This window comes from Conger conger, chromosome 7 (genome assembly GCF_963514075.1).
Source record: "Conger conger chromosome 7, fConCon1.1, whole genome shotgun sequence".
NCBI lineage: Eukaryota > Metazoa > Chordata > Actinopteri > Anguilliformes > Congridae > Conger > Conger conger.
Window position 1 is genome coordinate 10,854,773 of NC_083766.1, and position 14,743 is coordinate 10,869,515.

General features: G+C 44.1%; 1 protein-coding gene across 1 annotated transcript in view; it reads right to left on the reverse strand.

The window, feature by feature from the left end:
• sptbn2 (spectrin, beta, non-erythrocytic 2) overlaps positions 1 to 14,743 on the reverse strand; it is a 79,173-nt gene that overhangs the window by 31,095 nt on the left and 33,335 nt on the right. Inside the window, exons 4-5 of the mRNA XM_061247953.1 lie at positions 878 to 1,029; positions 294 to 467 (exon numbers count right to left, since the gene is read on the reverse strand). Of these exons, the coding sequence (XP_061103937.1) occupies positions 294 to 467; positions 878 to 1,029 (326 nt within the window). The remainder of the gene's footprint in view (positions 1 to 293; positions 468 to 877; positions 1,030 to 14,743) is intronic.

The following is a 14,743-nucleotide window of genomic DNA, read 5'->3' on the forward strand; positions in this document are numbered from 1 at the left end:
TTGTACAATACTCAATACTCACGTTGGGAACTGCCACTATTGTAGGAAAATTACAGAGCAACATCACCATATTAACATATATTTGCTGCCCTGTCATTCTGCCCTATTTCCCATACCGTCCCTAGACTGCAGTTCTGCTGTCTACCTTGATCCATTTGGACACAGCATTAAGCTGAATCCACAGTATTAACTCTTCCATTCAAAGGTATCTGCCTCTACACACTCCAGTGCTGACATCTTAACCCTGAGAAGGGGTCTGGACATGAGGGGTCCTGAATAGGACGAGTCAGTACCTGGAAGCGTAGGATTATGGTCCATATAAGACCCAGGGTGAGGCGGTGGTTTCCGTCCACAATGTCATGGGAGCCCATGTTCTCCAGGTGGACCTTCTGCTCCTTGAGGAACTGCAGGGCCTTGTCCACGTTCTCCAGGCAGTGGATCCGCATCCGGCCCTTAGTGGGCCTGGGCTGTGGGGGCCAGACAAAGATAAAACAGTTTAGTGTCATTGAATGACAATTCTCACTTCTCTTGTTCTCTAGAGCAGATGGAGTGTGGGGAGTGATACTATTAATAGAATATTAATAGAATATTATATTAATAGAAGGACACACACCCATGCCCACACACGAATGTACACACAGACACACACATACACACACACACACACACACACACACACATGCATGCCCTCACACACGCACACACATACACACACACACACACACCCACACACACACATGCATGCACGCACACCCACACTGGCATGCATGCACACAAATGCACGCATACCCACACACACACACACACACACACACACACACACACACACACACACACACACACACACACACACAAAGCATTACAGCACTGTACGGACCAGCTGTTCACTGGACAGCACTTCCAGCAGACGGATGAGCATGCGTCCATCTCGCAGGTCGGTGTAGAGGTCTCCTATGCGACAGGTGACGCGGCCCAGGTGAGAGTTTACCCACTTGGTGAAGGTCTTCTTCTGCACGGCCTCCCGCTCATCTGAAAGAGAGAGTGCAGGGGGAGAAGGGTCAGCAATGAGGACACAGTCCAACCAGCAGTTTGCTGTGAAATGCATTTTGACATACAAATGGCATAACCCAAGAGACAAACTACCAAATGATCCTCAAATAGTGAAAACAAGTGATAACCTGCATGATGACCCGCATACCTCCAAATGATAGATAGATCCAAATGTCAAGATATGCCAGTTCCACATGTCAGACATTCACCGAAATTGAATCATCTCTTCCACTCCCTTCACATCAGGAGATGCATATATTTTCATGACTGCATCTCAAATCGGGCATGAATGCAAGTGTAAATACTAGTCGTTCTTAAGCATATTAGTATGTTTTTGCAGCATCACTTGGTCAATCAGCACTATATTTTTTCAGTGGCCAGAAATTAGTTATCCAGCACCCCCTGCCAAAACACAAATGTTTCATGCCGTTACATGGATCCCTTCAGAAGTTAATTTAACATGACATAGTGATGAGAACAGGCCATACAGCCCAGCACTGCTTGCCTTTTCCTACCACTAAAGAGTACCAACTGCTTAGTTTGCCTAAAAGATAGATAGCATCAAGCACCGTATCAAGCCCGCTCTTGAAAAAGCCTAGTCTGCATCCACTACATATCCTGGCAAGCCATTCCACACAGTGACCACTCGCTGTGTAAAAAAAATATTTCCTAATGTCAGTGCAGAATTCATCCTTGCAAGTTTCATTATTTCCATTTATTTCCCCATTTATTTTCGGTTCTGCTACCCAAGCTCACCCTAAAGAATCAGCTGTAGTTCACTTTACATTAATCCCTTTGAATGAATTTAAAAGTTACATGGTTTTTTGGGAGAAGCTACATGCACCTTCATGCCCCGCATTGGCCAAAGTTAATCACATATTCCTTTCCCCCTGAGCCATGTTCCCACAAAGTTTCACGGCATTACGTGACTCCATTCTGAGGTTATATGCCTTTTTGTGAAAAGCAATGCCCACTGCCACACCCCACCTTGGCCAGTCGGTGTGAAAAGTTAATTGGTTCTTTCTTGCCCCATGACCAAGTTTTCTGAAAAGTTTCATGCAAATCTGTTCATAACTTTTGGAGACATCCCGCTAACAGACAAACAGACAAAAAAAAAATCTGACGGTATTAAGACAACTTACTTTTTAAAATTCTAATATTATATATCAAATTATGAAGTCAGAAATTAAGATTTTAATACAGTTTTTCCACTTTGACAGCTCTGACTCCATCTTTGATTTAATGGCTTGGAGAAGGATTGATTTCCAGCCAAAGGAAAACAGTTGAACTGCTGACACTGACTTTGTGAGCTCTTTCAGAATAGTAGCTGGGCAGCAGATCTGGAGCAGTGCCCAGCTGACACACAGCATTCTGACAATGTTTAACCAACGTTTCAGCAACCAAGATAACATTTCCAAAACCTTACTTGGACATTATAAGAGTTTCAATATCAGCTGGGAATCTGTTACAGTGAAGGCATATGGTGCTGTGACTAAGCAGCTCAAACGATCACCTATGGGGTGACCTCATCGCTGAGATCATCTGACTTTGTTGCTATGAGATCTAATTCCACTCAATGGCAGACACCACTCAAACGGTTCACAACTGGCTCCTTTCCAACAATTGTATCCTGCCAGAAAGTACACAATCCTGCAGGTAATTGACTGTACGCATATACAAATAATACATAATTCATTTTTTGCCATTTTTCTTCCCTAAAGGCAAGAATAAAGGCAACAGTAATCACTTAAACGCACATCCATTTATCTTCCCGGTTCTTTCATGAAAAGAATTCAGGTATCAAAATGTAACATTCCATTTCACAACAGAAAACCCTGCTTTTGACAGGGTCTGTCAAAAGCAGCAATAGGGAAAGCCAAAAGGTTCCAATAAATTGCGAACCATTGCCGTTATATTTGCCAAACATGGAGAGACATGCAAAATGAGTCCCAAATAGTTTTATAGGATCGATAGCCCGTCAACAGAGGAGGCCATCTGACATCATCATCATCCGCTGCGGCAGGGTCGTGAGGCAGCAGCGAGTAGAGAACGCATGCCGACCGGGCCAGTGAGGTCAGAGCAGCCGGGGGCAGAGATAAGCCCCTTCACAGGTGGATGGTTGGCTTTAAGGCCGTGGCAGGGAGGCAGTAATCCTGACCTGATTTACGGTCGTTCTTGAGGGATTAGACGGCCACTCTAGAGGATTTAGGAAGCTCCTTCGCAGCACGCAGAATCATCTCAATCACATGCTAATGGGTTTGAGACGAGGGCCCCGAGACCGAGCTCAGGAGATCCAGCTGCCCGAAAAAACAGAGGAAGCCTCACAGCTGCCCCTCGCCAGCCAGTTCCAAAATGGCCGCCTGCAGCCACTTCTGCTCCGTTCCGAGTCATCTGGGAGAGGGAAGGTTCATCAATCCTGCTGTAAAATCCAGCTATGCCAGCTTGACCAGCTAAAATTACTAATAAACTGATCTATGGGTAAGAGCTGGTCAACCGGCTAGTGTTGTTAGCTTATCTGAGCTGGTAGCTGTTTCAAAACCTAGCCTGAGAAGTTTTTTTCAGCGGGGAACTGCAGACTGTTCTCTAAGAGTACAAATCAGGCTTTAAACTTTGACTCAACCTTACTGTAGATTGACAAAAACTCATTCTTAATATATGTTCAGGAGAATTTTCCTCTTTGATCAGAACTCTCCTGAGCACTTTGTGCAGAAGAGGTAATGGTATATTTATGTACTTACCTACACAGTGCTTGTCATACACTGCCTTCAAAGAGACTATAGAATTACCAATTTCTTAACCCTAGACTAAAAGAGTCTTCCGTCCTCAGGCGTTAACCCGTTCACAGGGAATGATACAGTCTCAGGTTAATATGGCAGTTCTAAGCTCACATCATCAGAATGAGAAGACAGCAGCAGCCATAGTGTACTACTCTAGGAAAAGCAGGTTGCTGCAAGACATTATTATTGTGGGCCAGTAGAGGGCAGTCTTCCCTCTGGACCAAAAAGAAAACCACTGACCCTTTTCAATGAGATGTTAAACTAATGTTCTAACTCACTGCGGTCATTAAATATCTGAAGGTACTTATGACAAGGGGTAAGGGCTTCCCTATTTTCCAGGCAACATTTGTAGTCTGTCTCTTAATCTGATCATCCCCCAGTTGACATGTGATGAGCAATATGTTTTAAAATGGCTGCTGTGTATTACCCAGATGGGTGCTACACACTGGCAGCGGTGGTTGAGATGAGTCCACTCCCTTCACTGTAAAATGCTTTAAAGTGATAGTATACCAAAATCTGATGTAAACATAATTGCGTCTTACAATATAATGTACACTATTGCATACCGAATTTGGTATTTTGGGTAGATACCACTTTAAGATCTTGCAAAGAAAGGGACAATATAAATGCTATGACTCGACTTTTAACAGCATTATTTACAGATCCCACTAACAGAAATGGGTGACGTCAAAAAGAGGCAGACCTTAAGAAGAGCGACCAGGACTTTGTATACACAAACGATATGATCAAACTGTTATATCATATTCACAACTTCAAATTCAATTCAAGTAGCTGTACTTTACTTAATTTTATCTTTGATAGCTGTCAGTAATAGCATGGCAGGGCAACCATCAGGCCTGTTAACATCTGAAGTGCATCAGCTATGTGTGCCAAAAACAAGTTTGCCAAGAGCCATTCTCAAGGTAAGTCTCTCTGAAGCTAATAATGGTGCCATTTCTCTGTGAGAAACTAAAAGTTTCAAAAAGATTAAAATTCTCCCCTTCATTCCTCATTGCAACCACAACTTCTAAATCAACCCCGAAGAGAACCACAAATCTAGGCCCTTAACGCCCTTTATCCTGACAAATTGCAACTGACGCTAGCACACAGAGTGTGACCAATAGAAAACAGCCTCTGGAATGTTCTTAAATCTTTGCATTGCACAAAGTTCTCACAATGTTTATACACCGTTGTGGGGGAAGGGCCGTGAGCCTTGCACAAATAATCAGATAGAGAGTGGCAATTAAGAAATAAATGGAATTCCTAGATGTGCGGCTTATCATCAGTGAGACAGTTTTCCTGAGTCGGGCTATCAGAAAGATAGCGGTGTTGGCGGAGTTATCTGCTCCTGAGGTTCGGCTCGCCCGGCAGCCTTGACCTTTCGCAGGAACCGCAGGTCCTGAGCATTCCAGGGCCAGATCAGTACCAGACTGTGACCATGGGCTCAGCCCAGCCCACTCCTGGAAGCCATTAGCCCCATGGCGACCGGGCCTCACCCCCTCTACAGCTACAGCTCATATCCACCAACGAGGGTCTTCATGTGGGTACAAACGGGTAAATGAAGTAATGAGATGACTTTGGGTCCACAAATACAGTACAGAGCAGATTATACCTAGCATAGCAAGCCACCACAGACTGTTATAGGGACTACTTTCAGTCCCTATATCACTTCTGAGTGATTTCACTCCTAAGAAGGCTCTTAAGTTTATTAAATGTAATTTTTCAGATGTTTGATACATACGGCCCCAGATCTTTCCCCCAAAAAAACCCCACAAAAAAAGAGTACATGCACTTTCTGGCTGACCGTCAGCGAATCTCAGCTGAATCCATTATCCTCCATGTTACTGCCAGAGGTGACACAGCCCTTTGATGAGGTCAAGTTTCTGCCTTTCACCTTAGCCTATTAAAAGCATTTCTCACAGGACAGAATCGATAAAGGAGAATTTCTGTCACATGCAGCAGCTATGTTCTGAAACGCTTCCGATTCCTGTGACCCAAATGTGCGGAATGTAGGGCGCTACTGAACACCGTTGTACACATAATGAGGGGGAAGAGAGGAAAACAAAAACAAATGACAAAAGCTAAAGCTGAAGACAACAAATGTGGCAGACAAGGTGATACAACGGGGCGGCCTGTAGCGTAGTGGTTAAGGTAAATGACTGGCATACACAAGGTTGGTGGTTCTAATCCCGGTGTAGCCACAATAAGATCCGCACAGCCGTTGGGCCTGTTAACCCTGCATTGCTCCAGGGGAGGATTGTCTCCTGCTAAGTCTAATCAACTGTACTTCGCTCTGGATAAGAGCGTCTGCCAAATGCTAATAATGTAATCTAATGTAATGATACTGCTACATACTCCTGTGGGGGGGAGGGGGGGGTTATAGCATTTGTGACTCACAGTAGCTGTAATCCCTCACTGATTTCCTTGAAAAAAAGCAACAGAACAGACCAAAAGTTCACGTGCTCTTTCAATTCCTCTTTTCATTTTCTGCCATGTAATGTTAGGTACCAGACAAAATAAACAACCAGAGATGATACTAGGAGATTCCAATCAGAAGTTTCAGAGTGAAAAGCATCCATTGTACTGTACACCTTAATCCCACGAGTGCTGGCGATCAGGGCTTCAGAAACCTTCAGCCGATGCCAGATGATATTGAGACTTCCAGGATTATGACAAACAAAGCAGGTTTTAAACACAATAGCTTTCAGCATTGGAAAACAAGGGAGATCAGTATCTGGTAATCCCAGTATTTTAGTGAGGGCCACATTCCGGGTGTGTGTCCCCCAGCACTGCTGTAAGAGTCTGGAGATAAGGTCAGACAGGAAGTCAGATATTTAGACAAGTACTTTACTGCAGGTTTGTATGACAGCGGCCCGTGTTTCACCTGTAGATTCCGAATAGCAATATTTTTGAGTATTTTATCGCTCAAAGGCAACTGTGCATCCCTTTACAAGCAGCACCTAAAGTGTTGTTTTTCACACTGTTCCATCACCACGAGAGGTGTAATTCTCCTTGTTTTGGGTGAAACCTATCACTTGATCGCTCTCTGGCTCAGATTAAGATGAAACAATATGGCACTGTAGAAACCAAATGTCCTCCCAATAGCCCCTAACGAGAGGAACGATATTTCGCAGAGCAGTGTGGAAATTGTTTTTGAAACATTCAATGATTTACTCACTCTGCCTACCTAAAATACATACCTGAAAATGTGAAATATATTGAAACAAAGGAGGCATTCAGTTTAACCACTATGACCTAGATTCAATCAAACATTTGTCTTTAACTTTGACTCACAACACAATAGATATTTTAATTTAAAATTCATCAAATGAGACTGAAGTCAATGAAGAATAATTTGAAGACTGAACTACGTTATAATTTCTCAGATTTTCAGTCGTTCAAAGAATCTAAAAATGCATTTGGGGGTTAGGTGTCTTGCTCAGGGACACTTCGACACCGCCCGGGCGGGGAATCAAACCGGCAACCCTCCCTGCTCTTACTGCCTGAGCCATGTCGCCCCATTTGTGCATATGTTAGGGAGTAAGGAAGACACCACTTAATAATCATTTGACACTTCTCTCACCAAAACAGAAACACAGCTGAATATGGTAGGTGTCTTCTGTGGGAAGAGAAGCAAAAGGAATCCATGATCTCATGATCCACAGATTTACACACACACACACACACACACACACACTTCTACACACATGCTTCCCATTAACAGCACAGGACTTCTTACTGACTGTTCGTTGTTCCAGTCTCACATGGTTAAATGACAGCAGCGAGAGAAGGCCAGCGGACAAGACCAGATTATACAGAAGGAAAGAGTTTCCTGTTTCCTCCAGTATAAACATACATCACTGTCACACTTTACAAACCATTTTTCCCATATGGACGGAAGGACTCTTCCACCCCGTTTGTTTATATTATTGTCTCAGTGAAATGGACACCTGTAACTCTGAGCCATTAAGTGTCAGACTAACCCCAACCCGCACACATACATGCAAGCGATACACACACGCAAACACACACAATGGCGCCAATGCCGGGAGCATTCTGGTGGGGAGTCAGCCTGCAGGTAAAGCCCAGTAAATGACACACCTGAGGTGGATTACGGCACAGAGCAGTCAGGGCCACATTCCAGGTGACGCTGGTCATGTTGCAACAGGACAAAAGCCCTGAGGTAGCGCACTGGGGGGTGGAAGCGGGCCTATCACGCCTCTGGCTATGGACTCCTGGGAGCGGGCCCTGGAATAATGACAGGGTCAGCCAGGGCCCGGCTGACAAACACAATCCCAGGTGCCCAGGGAGCGCTCACAGATAGCGGAGTAAGAGTGCCATGTCCTTGGCCTTTATCACCTTTCTCCACTTTTTTGCTGTTTGAATTTGTAAGCAGCTCTCGGTACGTTCACGGCCGCTGGGGGTGGTTCGGCAAAGTTATGAAACCCAGGGAGTGTTTCGAAATCACACGCATTCCTATTCTAGAGCCACTGACTACAAGCACTGACCCAGGTATTCATGACGGAACTTTTCATGAAGCGCATTTCCTGGTCTTGCTGAGAGATGGTTGGCTCCAGTATAGGTCGTTTTCAAAGTAAGTCAACGGTACAAATATGGGAAAAATCAAGAAAATGTTGTCGCAATCAGTGTGTTTTTTCTTCATCTAATGTGCCGAAGTTATTGTGTTATTCGGGCAATGCAGCAATACTCTGTGGATGAATCGGGGCAGACTGCCTCACTGCCGAGTCCCTCTCTCACACGCTTACTGGAGGAGCCAAATTCAGCCATCCTACTGCGCAGTCTCTGGCTCCAAATTGTACAACATGGCGGCGCCCGTAAACTTGACCATGGTTTCGGAACGCTTTTTCACTAGACCATGTATATAAGTCAATGGGTGACATAACTGCCAGTTGGTCCATATTTTATCTACAGTCTACGCACGGAACACAAGAGCTAGAAAGATGTGGTGCGTCTCGCAACACCTGGAATTCACTCTCGGGGGAGAATTGCAAGTCCACGGCGTGAAGCAATGCAATTTCCTAATCTTGCCCCGAAAACCAGGCTAGCTGATTAGAAAGATTTCCATAAGCTTCCACACCAAAACGTTATCGAGCTACTAGTTTGCCCCATTCATGACTTCATGGTGTCACTGCCAGTTTCACAATTGTAAAGAATATTTGGCACAGTTCTATAGTGAACACTTGATAACTAGCTAAATGTCAATGTGTCCTAGATAGGTAATGTAGATACATTTGTGTCGTTTTTAAGAACGTACCAACAGCTAGCTATCATATCATCCATTTATACAGCAGGTAATTGATGTAAAAAGTTCATAATTTAATAATTACTTGCCACTAATTAAGTACTGTATCATTTATATAAATAGATAAATAAATACATGAAACCGTTTCATCCATTTTCTTTCATTCAAAAGCTCATTCCTGGCGTTTTTTGGGGTGCTATGCACAAAAAGTGTCATTTCTACATGGTGAGACCATAATGTACAAAAATACCCTTAAATGAAAGCAGAGAATCTGCATTTTAACCACACATGGTCTATTTGATTACAAATCGAAAAACTGGAGTACAGAACCAAATGTTTTTGTTCCAAAAAATATGGAGGACACTGCATTTCTCACACAGTCCTCATTCACCTCAAACAGAGAGGCTGCATGCACAACTCTCTCTCCATCCTGGGTTCTGACATCACGCCTGAGTCACTGAAGCCTGTCAAGCCACTGACAGCCGCAGTGTATTATATAAAGATGAATCAAGGACAAATCCTTTCACCTTCTTTCCTATTCAAAACTCTTTACATTGGACTTTACTTTTAAGAAAAGACAGTATGTCCTTCTTGTTTGTGCCTAATTTATTAGGCTACAGTGCAGTCAAGTATTTGAACAGTGACACTTTTTTTTTTTTTGCTCTGTACTCCAGCAAACAGTTGAAATAAAACAATCACTATGTGGTTACAATGCAGACAAAATATTGAATACGATGACTTTATTTCAGTTTGTGTTCATGTGTCACTGTCCAAATACTTACAGACTGCACTGTATTGTATTTGCTAAGTTGTATACATTGTTTCTGTTTCTTATCATTTATTTCGAAACAATTGAAAGCTCTGGCCAAACCATCCAGACACACTGTCCAGATGCGCAGTCTCGAACTTCCCAGAATTCCTTTGGCCCCTGATGTTCCCTTCACAGGGGGGGAGGCACAGGTGTGGCCAGTCCCATGGTGCCATGCACCCATCTGCCCCGTATCAACTTCCCGCTATTTCCCAAACAAACCGCATTCTTCAGCGGTTCAAGGCTGCCGGGGCTTATCAGCCAATCCCCCACTCCTGCAGGAAGAGAGCGAGAGATGGCTGTACCATCCCTGCATGCACCACGTTTATCCACTTAGAAGACACAACAGAGTGAGAAGCCCTGCCAGGATTATACAGGGACTTTGTTAAAAAAAACATTGGTGAACTTTCAGTCCTGAACAAAATCCATGAAATACGACTGTTATATCGAATACCAGGATGATGTTATTACTTTGTACCCATTTCTGAACCATTAATAAAAACATCAAGCTACATGCAATTATATATTTCTGTCCATATGCCCTTACCGTTAATGGATGCATAGTAAGACTGCATGATATTTACTTAAGTATCAAATACAGAAGAATGGACACAACATTACTGCACAACATTGCCTAAAATACAAGTATATCGGGTTATATAGGCAATACTTATTATCCATAAACTATGAATCTACCTGTTGACATCTGGAGAAATTAAACTTACAGGAGGACATGTATTTAAATTTAAAAACAAAAGGACAGTGCATTTTTATTCTTCTTCAATTATAACTTAAATAATCTTCAGTACATAGGCTTATATATTCAGAGAATATTAGGGGAAACGCCAAGGAAAAAAATGTATCCACATTCCTCATTCTGGAAAAATCCTGCAATGTCATTTTCCATCAGGAGAAGAGTGTATAAACAGCAGGAAGCATAACATGCAGTATTTGCCCTGAAAACATTTCATAGTCAATGGACGTAATTTGCAATTATAAGGCTTGGGTGCTCACAAGAACTACATTAAATTCACCATCTAAACCTCTGACAAAGACGTCCCAAAAGGGAATTGATCTGACTTAAAAATAAGCATTAATATCGCACATTAATATCACAGAACCCTTATTTCAGTGTCTCGTGAGGCCCTTCCCCCCTGCCCAGAGCCTCCTTCCTCCGATTGGCCTGCTTCCATCAGTCCATCTGGGAATCTCCAGCGGAGACTAAATTAATAAGCTGTGGCCATCAATCAGTATGTCTACTTTGGTGACCTGTCAAAAGCCCAATAGAGGATCATGGGAAATGTACAGCTACAGCAAGCTTACGTACCTTAAGTTCCAGTTCAGAAGATTGCTCACTTGGCTACCATAAGATACTGCAATATTTCATGTCTATGCAACAGGCTAATCGTCCATTTAGGTTATAAGTGGGCTATGCAGGGTGTGCTGGTCACTTTTTACTACCAGAAATACAACAGTGGAAAGCCTGTTGACTATCCGTGCAAAGCTGATTAGTTTATAAAAAGATTTTGCTAGCAAATAAAAAAATACAGATAATGTGGTAATGTGGTAATTGCCTTAGGAGCCACAGGCTTGGAGTGGAGAGGGTGACATACGTAATGAGGAACAAAGGAGGGGGGGATATTTGGGTTTAATATCCACATCACAGGGATAATATCTGCGCTTTTACACAACACCTATAATTGAAGGCTAAAGTGAGTCGGAAGACGAAGTTCCCAGCCAGGCGTACCCCTGCTGAGCCTGTCATTAGAGGCTACTGCAAGATACTCATTACACACACACAATGCTGACAAATTCACACACACACACACACACACACACACACACACACACACACACACACACACACACACACACAAACACAAAAACACACACACAAATATATACACACTTATCCCGAGGGACTTACAAAAGTGGAAAACATCAGTATTGGTCTCAGCACTAAAAAATTATATCACAAAAAATATATATTTAAAGAAAGCAGAGAACGGCCATTTATAAACAACTGTAAAGTTTCCAAACAAACTAAAAATTAGTATTATAAATAAAAATACACCTATCTTTAAAAGGATATAACCTTTAAAAATTCTTATCCCATGATGAAATTGAAGAAGAAAGAAGATATAAGGTCAGGGGAGCATGGTGCAATCTGAAGAGAAGGATCTTCACTATGCTGGAAGACAGGCAGGGCTTCTGCTGCCCTGCAGTGGGAAGCTCACTTCACCGCTGGTGGGCCAGAACAGACAGGAGAGGAGACTGGGAAGGGCAGGGAAGGGTCTGATGATCTTTTAAAGACAAAATAAAGCAGCCCCTTTAGCTGCCCGACAGGCTAGCACCACGGTTTTGAACCCAATGCAAGCCGATATACATTGTCAGATTTTAATAAAGAGCATTTTTACATGTAAAACTTGAATGGTTTCATGTATAAATAACAGGAGTGTTTACTCTTTTCCGCTTCTCATCTCTCTCCATTGGCTGCCATTGGGAAGAGAATGCTTATGTAGCACTTTTCAGAATATTGTGCTCAAAGCACTTTCCGAAACAATAAAGTAGAGGATGAATCTGAGTGAGGGAGTGACCTGAGTTTGGTGAGGTTGCAGGTAAGGTGAGAAGCAGTGTTTTGGATGTGCTGCAGAGGAGGGAGGGAGACCACTAACACATACATACACATATGTGCACAGACACACAAGGAGTGTACATATGGTATGGATATGTACACTCAATGAACACTTTATTAGGTAGACCTGTATACCTGCATGTTAATGCAAATATTTAATCAGCCAATCATGTGGCAGCAACTAAATGCGTAAAAGCATGCAGATGTGGTCAAGAGGTACAGCTGTTTTTCAGACCAAATGCCAGAACGGGGAAGAAAAGTGACTTTGACCGTGGAATGATTGTTGGTGCCAGAAATGGTGGTTTGAGTATCTCAGAAACTGCTGATCTCCTGGGATTTTCACGCACAACAGTCTCTAGAGTTTGCAGGGAATAGTGCAAACGTGTTGTTAATGAGAGAGGTCAGAGGAGAAGGGCCAGACACATTACAACAGTGGTATGCAGAAGAGCATCTCTGAACACACAACGCCTCAAACCTGTAAGTGGATAGGCTACAGCGGCAGAAGTATGTCTAATAAATACCTAATAAAGTGCTCAATGAGTGTAAATACGTAATTATAACAGACAGACACAGCAATTAGATATACACAGTAGAACACTGCGCATGACAGACACCCTTACCCTTAATCGTGATTTGAAGCATGTGTTTCTGCTCCCATGTATAGATCAAGAAGAGTCAATATTCAGCCTGAGCCATAATCTATCGCTGAGCACCCATGAACAGGAATCCAGTCACACAGAGCTGTTCTTTTCTATATATTTTATATTTATATATTTTAAGCATTTACAGAGTATGTTACATGCTCAGAAAATAAACGGTCTCAACAGGTACCCTCTGACTCCGCAGAAGAACACTATTTAATTAAAGGGTTCTTTGTTGGGCAAAACGGTTCTTTGTCTGGGAGCTTTCACACTTCACACCTACGTTAGAGGGTTAAAAAAGATTTCCTCAATGGAAGCCAAAAAGTATTTTTCTGAGAGTGTACGTATGCTGTGTGCTGTATATAGCACTGTCTCCTGACTCAAGTGAAGAGGATGTTCTGTTCCACTGCCACTCTTCCAGGTCGCACTGCCCCACACAGCTTCAGATGAACAGCTGTGTGAACACACACATACGGGCTGAAGAAGTCCTGTTCAGGTGGGGCGTCCCAGCGCACACTTCTGCTCTGCCCCCTCTTCTGCCTGCCCTGCCTCCTCTTCTGCTCTGCCTCCTCTTCTGCCTGCCCTGCCTCCTCTTCTGCTCTGCCTCCTCTTCTGCCTGCCCTGCCTCCTCTTCTGCCTGCCCTGCACTCCTCTTCTGCACTCCTCTTCTGCCTGCCTCCTCTTCTGCCTGCCCTGCGCTCCTCTTCTGCCTGCCCTGCCTCCTGTTCTGCTCTGCCCCCTCTTCTGCCATGCGCTCCTCTTCTGCCTGCCCTGCGCTCCTCTTCTGCCTGCCCTGCGCTCCTCTTCTGCTCTTCCCCCTCTTCTGCCTGCCCTGCACTCCTCTTCTGCACTGCCCTGCGCTCCTCTTCTGCCTGCCCTGCACTCCTCTTCTGCACTCCTCTTCTGCCTGCCCTGCGCTCCTCTTCTGCCTGCCCTGCACTCCTCTTCTGCACTCCTCTTCTGCCTGCCCTGCGCTCCTCTTCTGCCTGCCCTGCACTCCTCTTCTGCACTCCTCTTCTGCCTGCCTCCTCTTCTGCCTGCCCTGCGCTCCTCTTCTGCGCTCCTCTTCTGCCTGCCCTGCCTCCTGTTCCTGCAGGCCTACAGCTGCCCGTGTGCAGATAAGCAGGGAGATGGTGCAGGACGTGCCAGGGCCAAGCACACCAGACTGACAACAGCAGGCCCCCCTGCTAGTGCAGCTAGAGTCTGCCTGTGCCTAGAGGTGGGGGGGTTGGGGGGGAAACTAATTAGGGCAACCTAATAGTCCACCTAAATTCAGCTTTGGTCTCTTTTTAAAGTACAGACCTGTACCTGCAAGTCCAGTTAATCTCATAAATGTGTGTGTCTGTGCACATGATGATGTGCATACATTGCAAGTGAAAGTGTCTGTGTTTGTGTGTGCATGTGTGTATGTGTGAGCAAGTGTGTGTGTGTGTGTGTGTGAGTGTGTGTGTGCGTGCGTGCCTGTGTGTGTGTGTGTACACGTGTGTTACCAGCCTCAGGTGAGACACAGATATATCGAGCTCTGGCAGCACCCTCCTGCATGAACCACACAAGCCTACAATGAGGACC